General features: G+C 34.4%; 1 protein-coding gene across 5 annotated transcripts in view; it reads left to right on the top strand.

Annotated features, from left to right (window-relative positions):
- Window positions 1–13,304, top strand: part of CNTLN (centlein) — a 353,870-nt gene that overhangs the window by 233,846 nt on the left and 106,720 nt on the right. For all 5 annotated transcript variants that reach the window (XM_054501408.2, XM_054501409.2, XM_063650530.1 and 2 more), the window contains exons 14-15: window positions 3,528–3,619; window positions 9,903–10,438. In XM_054501408.2, coding sequence (XP_054357383.1) covers window positions 3,528–3,619; window positions 9,903–10,438 — 628 coding nt within the window. The remainder of the gene's footprint in view (window positions 1–3,527; window positions 3,620–9,902; window positions 10,439–13,304) is intronic.

The raw sequence follows: 13,304 nt of genomic DNA, 5'->3' as shown, positions 1-13,304 counted from the left end.
TGGGTTCTAATTATAGTTGGCTGATCTGACTTTATTTTGCCTAAGACAACAATTTTTAATTAACACAAAAACCAAAAACTTTTTCCTGGCAGGTCTTGCTGATTATTGCCTATTTATCCCCAATTCACTTATCTGAAACAGTGTTCAGAGTTATTTTTACTCACAATACTTCTGACACCAATTATATAGGTTTTTTTCTTCCACCCAACAACTAACTCATTGCTTCTCCAAACTCCAATTGGGCAATTCAGTTCCATTCTAACTACTTAGAATTAGTGCAGACCCTACAGATTAAGGACTGTGTCCCACAGGACTGCCTCCATTTTAGATCCCAGTCACAAGTCCCAGGTTTCCACCTGTATTTCTGACCAACTGAGTTTAAATTGAGGGTTCCCAGGAGCCCTTCCTCAGATTTGTTAATTTGCTAGAATGGCTCAAAAGAGTTTTCCATTTACTATTGCTTGTTTATTATAAAGGATACAAGTCAGGAACAGCCAAATAGAAGAGTTGCGTAGTTCGTGGTATGGAGGAAGGAACAGGAAGCTTTCATGTCCTGTCTGAGCATGCCACCTTCAGCACCTCAATGTGTTCACCAACTTGGAATTTCTTCGAACTCCACAGAGTTTTTTATGGAGCTTCCATTAAGTAGCCATCACTGATTCAATCATTGGCCATTGGTGATGGAATTCAATCTCCATTTCCTCTCCCCTCTGCAGAGGCCTGGTGGTGGGGCTGGATGTTAAAACCATCTAATCACATGGTTGCCTCCTTTTGCAGCCAGTCCTCATCTTGAACCTATCTAGGGGCTCACCAGGAATCATCTTATTAAGCATAAACTCTGGTATGGTTGAAAGGAGCTTGTTATGCTTTGCTTGTAATAACAAAGGATGCTCCTATTACTCAAGAAATTCCAAAGTTTTTAGAAACTATGTTTCAGGAATTGGGGACAAAATCCAAATACAGTGGGCCCTCTGTATCCATATCCCTGGATTCAACCAACTGCAGATCAAAAATATTTGAAAAAAAATTGTATCTGTGTTGAACATGTATAGACTTTTTATCTTGTTATTCCCTAAACAATGTAGTATAACAATATTTACTTAGCATTTACATTGTATTAGTTATTATAAGTAATATGGAGATTATTTAAAGTATACAGGAAGATGTGCATAGGTTATTTGCAAATGCTACATCAGGGACTTGAGCATGGTTGGATTTAGGTATCCCACGAAGGTCCCTGGAACAGGAACGACTGTATGTGTTTCTTATTGTATCACAAGTACCTTCTGAAGTAAAACCTACCCACTATGATTCTCATTTTGTTTTCCTAAAAGTGAAATAAAAATAGCAATATTCTTTAGGAAATTGCCCATACAATAAGTTGATAACTATTTTCCTTTCTTAATCCCTCAAATTGATATAATCACAAACAGACCTTTAAGAAACTTTGTGTATGAAACTTCATATTAAAATCAGGGAAAAAACAATGATAATAGATTTTTCAAATCAGTTGTTAAATTAATTAAAAGAAAGAATCTTAAAGGAGAATACAAAGTAAAAGATTGCAGAAAACTTTATATTAATTATTTAAGCCAAGAGGATTAAAAGAAAAAACAAAGAAAATAGAATATACTAAGCTCTTAAATGACTCTGAATAAGCAAAATTAAAAGTTAATGAGAAAAAGAAAAAATGGAGAGAAGAAACTCCTGAGAAAGAATATAAATTAGAATGAATGTTTATACTAGTAAAAGTAAAGCATTTAAAACTAAAATATTGAAAATAAATCTCCAGTAAAGTGAAGCATACGCTCACATCTACCATAGGAAAGAAATAGGAGTGTGTATTTCTAACTAAGTCTTCTTGGTTTATTTCCCAAATCCAAATCCTGAGATCCTTGAAGAGAAAGAGAATCAAGGGCCAGAAAATTGGATCCTTGTTTCTTTCCATGGCATGAGCTTAGATTCTTGAGCGTTCCATATAAACCGGTGAAGGGGAGAAACAAACTTCAGCAGATAAGTACAGGTGAACATGGTTAGCCAATCTACCAGTGGACCTTGCACATATCCAGGAGCAAACAAGCAGCAGACAAATTCATTTTTAAATCAGTCTTCACCATTTATTTTATTGGAAGTATTTAGCTATTGTTGGCATCCCATGCTCTTTGAATATATAACTATTATTTTTAAGATGAAATATTTCACTCAGAAGTATAACAGATATTTAAATGACTAGAAAGGATGAATTTTATTTGCATATTATTTCTATACTGCTGAAAGATTGTTGTAAATGAATTCAGCACCATGGTGTTAGGGGACTAGAAGAAGAAACTTGGGAACTGATAGATTATTATCAAGGTAGAGGTACTTATTCCCCAGGTGGCAAATTCTACCTATCCTAGCTTTTATTATCCTTAGGATACTGTTCTATTTATTTCATAAGTACAGAAGTTTTAATTGGGTATGTCATTTTTCAAAGACAAAAGAAATGCCTAATTCACTCTAACAAACTTGTTAGTCACTGTTTATACCAGGAGGATTTCTACTCTACAGAGAATAATATTGTTTACTTTTTCCTTTGTTGAGAAATCAAAGTTTTACACTGACCTACAGCAGCCAAGCATACTTTAAAGCAAAATAATCTCAGGTTAACACAGATATATATCCTTTTAGTTTTATATGTTCTTTTTTGTCCCCTTTTTATTCCTTAAGAAATGTTATATTCCAGAATTAATTCACTAAGAAAATGTTAGTAAAATTTGTCATAGTAATTTATCTGATAAGAAAAAAGTTATTTATAGGATTTGATATATTTTGATTTTAGTATTAACTGAAGTTTTATGACTTTGTTTTTTCTTTAAGGTCGTTAAGTTATTTGTAGGTTTTGGCTTGGTTGAAAAGGTTTTGGTAGTCAAATGTATAGCTAGTGTAGGAATGATTTGTAGCTATAACCTCACCCATATACCTAGCTTTCTATTTGTTATGAGTCACAGTATTTCTAGAAGAGTGATTTGTATGGTTTACCTTGCCCAGTGCGTGATCTTTCACTTGAAAAAAAGGTTGTGGTAGGGGGTGTTACGATCTCAATCCACCCTAATTCTGTTACTGTTTGCTTTGTTCAGCAATGACTGTGATCCTCCTGGCAGGGAACAAGATCCAGAGAACAAAACTAGTAGTGACTGTGTAGATAAAAAGGCAACGAATTCTGCTTTTAAGGCAAAGCGGGAATAGTCTGCAAAAGAATGAAAATAGGAATAAAAGTGTAGCATTGTTAACCTGAAGATCCATTGTACTTTTGAAAAATCTTACACTGAAAAGAAAAAAAAAAAAAAGGTGGCACTACAAAGATACATAATTATGTTGCTAAAAATCTTGAAAAGGGTCGTTGTTTAGTTCTGGCCAAATACTTGACAAGAAAATAACCTAGATTATTCACAATTGAAAAACCATAGAACCCTTTTTCTTAAAATGACAGGACAGTATTTCAGCAGTACATGTGGTATCATAATATATTATTTATTCTCTACCAGAACAGCTCTTTAGATCTGGTGAAGATGATGAGGTCAAGAGGAGTACTCCAGAGAAGAATGGAAAAGAAATGTTGGAGCAGACATTACAGAAGGTAGTCTAATCTTTAAGATATTGAGCTGAGCAAGTTAAATCTGAATTTTAACATAAAGGATTATATTTTAAAACGAGGGCTTATAAATGTAAACCTTGTGTGAATTCTTAATTTAAATTCATAATTCAAAATCATTGGCTTGCCAAAATGGGGTAAAAAAAAATCAATGTTAGTGAAATAAATGTGTAAACACTTGTGCTTCCATTGACGTAGATTAACATTATTTTCAAAAGGTGAAATGGAGTGAATGAAAAAAACAGAAATTATAGAAATGTAGACTATATGTGCTTGTTAGTTATAACTTAGTTTAAAAAATATTTTAATAAGACTCTGCTGTACTTCCACAAATATAGAGATTTATAACATTTGATCTAAAATACTGAGCACAGTTATAGTTTTACCACAGTAAAATGGTAATATGTTTATAGTTTTAATGTTAAACATGAAAATATACGTGACTCATCTCATTTTAGATAAAAATTTATACCAATATGATTTAGTACAGCATTTTATGTTTTAATAAGATCATCCATGTAAACCTTAGTCATATTATAACATGTCTATCATTAATAGTAAAATACTGTTTTAAAATATTAATATTTACCTTTATAATTTTATACTTAATTTGTATTTTTATAAATAAATACATTGTTATCAAGTTCAATTAAGTGGATCTAATTATTAACACTTTGTTATAAAGAAAATAATCTTTAAATAGTTTGTTCTTGTAAGTGATTGTCATTTGGCTATGTTAGATTGATTTTAGTTTTTTACAGAACCTTAATACTTAGATAATGCTGAAAATGTACAAATATATAAACAAAAATATTAACATAGTTACTTATATTTTGTTGCATCTCTGAATTGACTTGTAGGAAATCTAGTGATTTACAGCAGATGATGTGATTGTTCATACTTCTAACACTTGTCAGGTCACAAAGGCTGTCATCTCATTATTACTGAATGACACATATCAAGTTAACACAGTAACACAGAGAACTAGAAATGCTTACATTCATTTATCTTTAGGTAAAATGATTAATTGAATTAATCTGTGCACTACCAGCTAGGATGTCATACAGTTCACACTAGCTTATCATCTTTTTTTCAGAACAATATTTTAATTTGCCAGGTTTTATATAATTTTTCTATCTGTGGATATGTAATACTATGCTACTATTTCTTGCCTTAGGGTAGAAATCCTGAAGAAAGCCATTATTTCATTCCATCTGCCATAAATGAATGCTACAATGGTAGATCCAGACATCCATTTTAAGACCTGAACAACCAATATAAATTATTTTCATTGTACCGTATGTCAAGTTAGTATACTATTTTTTATATTTACCTAATGTAGTTTTATCAATCACAAGTTAATTCCTCATGTTTGAGTTTCATTATTTTAAAAGGTTATATATGAAACTCATTCAAAATAAATTTAAAAAATAGTAATAAGATGAAAACAATATTTGTATATAGTAGAAATGAAACGTGCAGATTATTTTGAAATTAATATATTAACATTTCACATTGTTATTGGCAGAATTGTGTTCTGTCCCCCACATTTATATATATTAAGGGTCCTAAGCTGTATTATCTCAGAATGTGGCTGTATTTGGAGATAGGGTCCTTAAAGAGGTAATTAAGTTAAAATAAGGCTATTAGGGTGAGCCCTAATTCAACATGACTGGTGTCTTTATTTAAAAAAAGGAAATTAGAATACAGACAAATACAGAGGGAAGTCCATGTGAAGACACAGGGAAAAGATAGCCATTTACAAGCCAAGGAGAAAGGCCCCAGAAGAAACCAACCCTGCTGACACTTTGATCTTGGACTTCTAGACTCCAGGAATGTGAGAAAGTAAATTTCTGTTGTTTAAGTCACCTACTCTGTTATACTTTATTATGGCAAACCTAGCAAACTAATATACACATTTCATAGCTTCATAATGTCAGGCATTTTATTTCAGTTTTGAAAAAAGCCTCTTTTTTTTTTTTTGGAGACAGAGTCTTGCTCTGTCGCCCAGGCTGGAGTACAGTGGGCAGTGTTGGCTCACTGCAACCTCCGTCTCCCAGGTTCAAGTGATTCTCGTGCCTTAGTCTGCCAAGTAACTGGGACTACAGGTGTGCGCCACTATGCCTGGCTAATTTTTGTGTTTTTTGTAGAGATGAGGTTTCACCATGTTGGCCAGGCTGGTCTTGACCTCCTGGGTTCAAGTAATCCGCCTGTCTCAGCCTCCCAAAGTGCTGGGATTACAGGCATGAGCCACCGCACCCAGCCTGAAAAGAGCCATCTATTTGGTATATTATTTTAAATGTTCAGTACTATAAGAAAATATGGGCTTGAGCTGAATTATAACCCACAAATTGAATACTTTTAACAGCTCCCCAGACTTTCATTCTCAAATATGTATTAAAATTTACTTTTCTATTTTTGAAGGATTTAAATCAGTTTAACAATTTTTCAGAGTGTACCTTGAATAACACTTTAATAAGTGCTATGGATTTTCCCTTTTCAAAATGTTTAGAAGTAGTGTCTCTGTTTTGTTATTTGTCCTCCATTTTAAATTTAAATAATTTTGACCAGTTCTCATGATTAAACATACATTCCTATTGGGAGGTTAACAGACCTTAAAACCACAGACATCTTCAATTGGTATATATATTGGGGTGGAAAATTGTGGCATCTTTCCTCACCCATCATAAGGGCCACAGTTGACACTCCTATAATAAAAGGCAGGTTAACACGAGAAATACATAACATTTATTTAATCAAAGTTTTATGTGCCACAGGAGGCTTCAAAAACAAAGACCCAGAGAAAACTGTCTATTTATGTGCTTAGGTTCGATAAAGAAAGGATAACCATGTAGAAATGTATCTGTACAAAAGGGTATGTCTATGGTAATAGGCTGAGGAGGGGCAAACCAAGCAAGGCCTCTCTGCTCAGATTCTTCTTGCTCTCTGTGTAGACTTCCTTCCTCCCCAGGTATAGGACAGGACCCCTCTGGAATGAAAGTCTTCAAGGGAGAACTGAGAAGGGAGAAAGTAACCTTTCTTGGTTTTATGGCTTGCTTTTGGGGAGAGGAGTTCTAGTTAGTATGACCTGCCTTAGGGAAGAGGAATTATGTTTGATATGACTTACTTTAGGGGAGAAAAAGGGGAGGGTGACAGGAGGGCAGGAGATCTTGCTTCTGAGGCACTTCCAGTGACCTTCAATTCAAGGTACTTGGCAAGCCAAAGTGGCATGCTTTGGTGTGTTGTATTCTGAGCCCCAACGTATGTAAAATTTTAATGAGTTCATTAAAATTTTAATTTTAATGAATTTTAATCCTCAAACTTAAATGGATTTCATTCAACAGAAAAAAAATGCTAATTTCCAGAATTGGAATCTCAAATTTAAGATGTTTATTTGTTATATTTGTTTATAACATAATTTAATTGAAATATACAGCTGATTTAATGGCTAATTCAGACTATTCAGCACAAGTAATTATATTTTAGTTACAGCAGTTTTATTAGGTAGATGTTAAGGTGAATGATAATAGAAACAGTAATAATGATAATGATAATAAATTGTTTACTACTTACCGTCTGTCAGGAATTATGGTTTATGATCATATTTAATACTCCCAACAAAACTGCAGGGTGTAGGTATTACTATCCTCATTTCACAGATGAGGAAACTAAAGGTAAAATAACTTAAATATTTTACCAGCTAAAGCAAGTAGAGTTGGAAGTGAGATATAGACCTGATTCAAAATTCTATTTCCCCTAAAACACACTGCTTCTTATTAATATTTTTGTATCACCAAAGTCACTGTTTAAAAAAAATGTGGACCAATCAAGCCAACACAATGAGACCCCATCTCTACAAAAAATTAAAAATTAGCTAAGTGTGATGGTGCATGCCTCTGGTCCCAGCTCCTTGGGAGGCTAAGGTGGGAGGATCACTTGAGCCCAGGAGGTCAAGGCTGAAAAACCATGATCGAGCCATGGCACTCCAGCCTGGGCAATAAGTGAGATCTTGACTCAAAGAAAGTATAATTACTTACTTGCATCAAATATGTATTTAAAAAATAGAGTATATTTTACTCACTCACCTTTGGAATCTAATATGCAAAAGTATTTTAAAATATATTTATGAAAAGTATGCTGATTTGGGCAGTGATTAAAACTCCAATAAAATTTAGAGGTAGAGTGATTTGGAAAAAGTAAAAAGGATTCTGGCATAGATTTTTTTCTTGAACACTGTATTTTTTGTCATATTAATCAGCTCCCCAATAAAGTGTTTACATTGAGAAGGAACAATACAATCTCTTTCACAGAAATATGCAGAAGTCTACAATAGTTTGAGACAAAATTTTTCAGATACCTTTATTCCAGGTCATGAGTAGGTCCTTTAAGGACATAGGTCCAATAGTAGGTTAGTATATCATACCATGGAATAGAAGTGATTAAAATTAGGTGAGATTGTTCATACTGTGTTGAGAAATACCCATGCCCCAGGATAGTGTAGTCACTTAGTAAATTAATGTTGATTTAAATGAAAGAGGTTGAACATTAAAAAAAAAAAAAGGTAATATAGAAGGATGTGTAAATCAGACATGACTGAAATTCATGTTTAGGAAACAATTTACATCCTCACTATTATAAGTAAAGTTCAGTAAACTGGAAAGTGTTAAGAATATGTATGTTTTATCTTGTATATTTCTGGAATATTATTATTTTGAATCATTGGTTGTTGTCTTAGTCTCTTCAGTCGGCTATAAAAAATACTAAAACCGAGAGGATTATAAACAATAGAAATTTGTTGTCCAAGATCCAAGTGTCCAAGATCTGAGATTCAGTGTCTTGTGAGGACTCTCTTTCTGGTTCATAGATGGTGCCTTGTTGCTGTGTCCTCACATGGTCTAAGGAGCTAGCTAGCTTCTGGGGTCTCTTATAATAGCACTAATCCCATTCATGAGGGCCCCACCCTCATGATCCAATCACCTTCCAAAGGCCCCACCTCATCATGCCATCAAACTAGTGATCAGGTTTCAACATATGAATTTTGTGAGGGACACAAGTATTCAGAACATTGGAGTTGTCAGTATATCAAACATGTTTCTCTTTGAAGAATTTTGTTTTAAAAGCAAAAATGAGTTCATGTACTTTTTCAGTCATTTAGATTGTTTTGCTTGTCTCCAGTTTTTTCTTGACTCCAAATCTTTGTTCATTTTCCATACATGTCTGAGTAATTTTTCTTTCTCATATGCCTTGTTGAATAGTGGGAGGGGCACAAAATCCTGAATTTGGATCCCAGTTGAATCCCAGAAAAGTTTACCTCTGTGAAATTTAAGTTTTCAGAACCTCTCTTTCCTGTCTGGAAAGATAATTGTTGGTTCTACATACCTCACGTTTTGAGATGGTCAGAAGAGATCATGTTGATCATGTTTTTGAAACTATTTTGTAAATAGTAAAATGTACTTTACAAACAATAATGCTTATTATTAATAAGATCTAAATGTAAGTCAGCTCCTGCATGAAATTAGAATTAATTGCTCAGACTTATGATACTTAGATTTTATCCTTTATTAGGTTTATGTATGCAAATGTCGGTCTTTTCAAATAATTTTGAAATTCCTTAAGATTAAGAAATGTGTGTTACCATTGCTATGTCCTACAACACAAGCATTGTTTATTGAAATAAATGGGAAAATTTTAATTTATGTGCAATCTTGAAATAATTATAATTTAAAATTGTTAGACTTTATTATTTGGTAAACTGTTCCCTTATCACATAAACTGAGGACCACATGACTACTAAAATTAAATTTTTCTAATTTAGAAAAAAAGCAGCCTTAGTAGATTACTTTGTATTGTCATTCCTTTTTCATGATTGTTGAATATTGAAAAAAAGTTATTTATTAATACAGTTTATGTATCTACTTTTAGACATTTGTGTATATTATTTTTCTCTGAAATATTTTTTCCACAATGAATAGAATATATAGCCAAGGCACTTATGATCTCAGAAGACACTGCAGTTTATTGGCATACTTAGTTCTGTCACTGTGTAGAATTTTACCTTCTTTTACCATCTGTCCTTTATTCAACAGATATATTATTGCATTTTTGAATGTATTCATCTGCACTGCCTTATAATTATCTAGAAATTAAGTACTTTATATTTATTTTGTCCTTGTGCTAAATGTAATTTTTATTTCATAAGTTAGAAATGATAATAAAGTATAGTAGATTATGGTTTTGGATTCTTAAAAGAATAAACTCTTTCCTTTAGGTCACTGAGTTGGAAAATCGGCTGAAATCTTTTGAGAAAAGGTCGAGAAAATTAAAAGAAGGGAATAAAAAGTTAATGAAAGAAAATGATTTTCTGAAATCCCTCTTAGAACAGCAACAAGAAGATACAGAGACCAGAGAAAAAGAGCTAGAACAGATAATAAAGGGGAGTAAAGATGTAGAAAAAGAAAATACTCAACTTCAAGTAAAAATCAGTGAGCTGGAGACAGAAGTCACTTCCCTGAGGAGACAAGTGGCAGAAGCTAATGCATTGAGAAATGAAAATGAAGAGCTGATCAACCCAATGGAGAAATCACACCAGTCAGCAGACAAAGCTAAATCCGAGATGGCCACCACGGAAGTGAGATCTGGACGATATGATTGTAAGACAACTATGACCAAGGTTAAATTTAAAGCCGCGAAGAAAAATTGCTCTGTGGGTCGTCACCACACTGTTCTCAATCACTCCATCAAGGTTATGAGCAATGTGTTTGAGAACCTCAGCAAGGACGGCTGGGAGGATATGAGTGAAAGCAGGTAAGGCTCTCATTAACTTAGCTCTGTGGTGGGGACACTGTGCATATGTAAAGCACTAGCAAATGGAGATTGAATTTCAACTACTGTCGATTTGGTATTCAGAAAAAATACTGTCAGATCCTTTGAAATATCTTGGGAGGTCTTGTTCTGAGCTTATTGACTGAAATTTGCATGCAAAATTAGCCACAACTGCATGAGTATTTGAATAGGTGCCAGGAAACCCAAAAGAAGGCAATGCTTGATTTCTTCCAGTGATGCTATTTTCATGCAGTCATGAGGCTTGAAATTGACAGTTTGGCAGGTTGATTTAATTTGCTGGCCCTTTGCATATTCACCACTGACAGCTAAGGATTCCCAGGCAAGCCTACTAAGTCGGTTTAGTTATCTTGTGACATGCCAACCTGGGAGGAGAAACAATTTTCCCCCTTAATTTAGTTAGATAAATTTTGAATGACCCATTTCAACTTGTTACCAGATGTCTACAAGCTGTTTAACATCCTTTAAATTAAGAACCATCTTCACTAATTATTTTATGTATGTATTATGCAAAGTCATTGTATTAACTTTAATTGAATGGTGGTTAAAAATTAGTTCTTTAAAGTTACAGCTCTAAAGGTTCCTAGTCTTAAGATATGTACCCCTAGTGAACAGCAATAGGAGGATACTAAAAATCTATAATGCTTCTTTCTCTTACCCCTGGCTATACATTCATATATGCACTTGAAACACATCAGTAAAACTGTCGGAGGCGTGTGAACCAGAGCAACTCCATCTTAAATAGGAGCTGGGTAAAATGAGGCTGAAACCTACTGGGCTGCATTTCCAGATGGTTAAGGCATTCTAAGTCACAGGATGAGATAGGAGGTCAGTACAAAACAAAGGTCATAAAGACCTTGCTGATAAAACAGGTTACGGTAGAGGAGCCAGCCAAAACCCACCAAAACCAAGGTGGCCACAAGAGTGATCTCTGGTTGTCTTCACTACTACACTCGCACCAGTGCCATGACAGTACACAAATACCATGGCAACATCGGCAAGTTACCCTATGTGGTCTAAAAAGGGGAGGCATGAATAATACACCCCTAGTTTAGCATATCGTCAAGAAATAACCATAAAAATGGTCAACCAGCACCCCTCAGGGCTACTCTGTCTATGGAGTAGCCATTCTTTTATTCCTTTACTTTCTTAAAAAACTTGCTTTCACTTTGCACTGTGGACTCGCCCTGAATTCTTTCTTGTGCAAGATCCAAGAACCCTCTTTTGGGGTCTGGATCAGGACCCTTTCTTGTAACAAAACCACAAAGACAAATGAATGATAGAACACCTCTTTTTTATATCTAGACAGTAGGGAAGTTCAGTGTTGTCATAATTGCTAACAAATTGCCCAATTTGCCATAATTTTAAAAATTCTGCCTTGTTTTATAATGACATATGTCCTTGATTTTCCCTAGTTTTTTATTTTGTTTTGTTTTTAAATCCCTAATAGTGATTCTGTTTTAGATTTGGGATGCCTCCGGATACTTTTCCTAATCACAGACATAGAACTGAAAATTACCTTAAAATGTGGTCCCCAAACTTGTTTACATATTAGAAGCACCTGGAGGTTTTATAAAAATTCCAAAGGTTAGGTCATACCCCAGACGAATTAAATTATAACCTTTGGAGTGGGATACAGGCCTAAGTATTTTTTCAAGTTTCCCTGTTGAATCCAATGTGCAGACAAGTTTGAAAAACACTGTTTTTAAACATCATCTACTCAAGCCGCTTGTCCTCAGGCAGTTAAAGAAACTCAAAAAACATATTCATGAAGGAAAGGCCAAAGGACCAAATCTGCATTCCCATTTCATTATTACCGAGGTTCTTCTTTCCTTCTCTCAATAGCAATTAGAGGTAAAAACTTACTTCACACCCACTAAGCATTATCTTCATATCTTATTATTCCTCTATTATTCCTCTATGTCTTCAAGGAAATTCTAGTGCTAGCTACTAATTCTATCTTAACCACTTTGTACTGCCACACTATTCAAAATAAAGTGGTGCCATTTACTTATGTGCAAATATGTATGTATGAATAAATAAGCAATAGGTAATTCACTAATATACTCTTTTAATTTTATCATATTAGTGTTTCCAGAAAGAGGTCCCGATTCAGACCCCAAGAGAGGGTTCTTGGATCTCATGCAAGAAAGAATTTGAGGCAAGTCCATAGAGTAAAGTGAAAGCAAATTTACTAAGAAAGTAAAGGAATAAAAGAACGGCTGGCTACTCCATAGGCAGAGCAGTCCCCAAGGGCTGCGGTTGCCCATTTTTATGGTTATTTCCTGACTATATGCTAAACAAGGAGTGGATTATTCATGCCTCCCCTTTTTAGACCATATAGGGTAACTTCCTGACGTTGCCATGGCATTGGTAAACTGTCATGGCACTGGTGAGAGAATAGCAGCAAGGATGACCAGAGGTCACTCTGATCACTGTCTTGGTTTTGGTGGGTTTTCGCTGGCTTCTTTACTGCAGGCTGTTTCATCAGCATGGTCTTTATGACCTGCATCTTGTGCCGATCTCCTATCTCATCCTGTGACTTAGATTGCCTAACTTACTGGGAATGCCTCCCGGCAGATCTGAGCCCTATTTTACCCAGCACCTATTCAAGATGGAGTTGCTCTGTTTCAAACACCTCTGACATTAGTGCATGTGCACAAGGTCACATACTTTGAGAGACATATCATACAATATCTCTTAAAATATAGGATTGCCATTTGTGTTATATAGCAGTAAAACTCAATTTTACACTGTGATTAGTGTTACATTTCCTGCCTGACAGAATGCCTTCAAGAGTCACTCAGCTGCAAAGAATTCTCAAACGGCT

Source organism: Pongo pygmaeus, chromosome 13, assembly GCF_028885625.2.
Source record: "Pongo pygmaeus isolate AG05252 chromosome 13, NHGRI_mPonPyg2-v2.0_pri, whole genome shotgun sequence".
Taxonomy (NCBI): domain Eukaryota; kingdom Metazoa; phylum Chordata; class Mammalia; order Primates; family Hominidae; genus Pongo; species Pongo pygmaeus.
The sequence above is the reverse complement of the archived record's forward strand: the minus strand, read 5'-3'. Positions and strand labels throughout refer to the sequence as shown.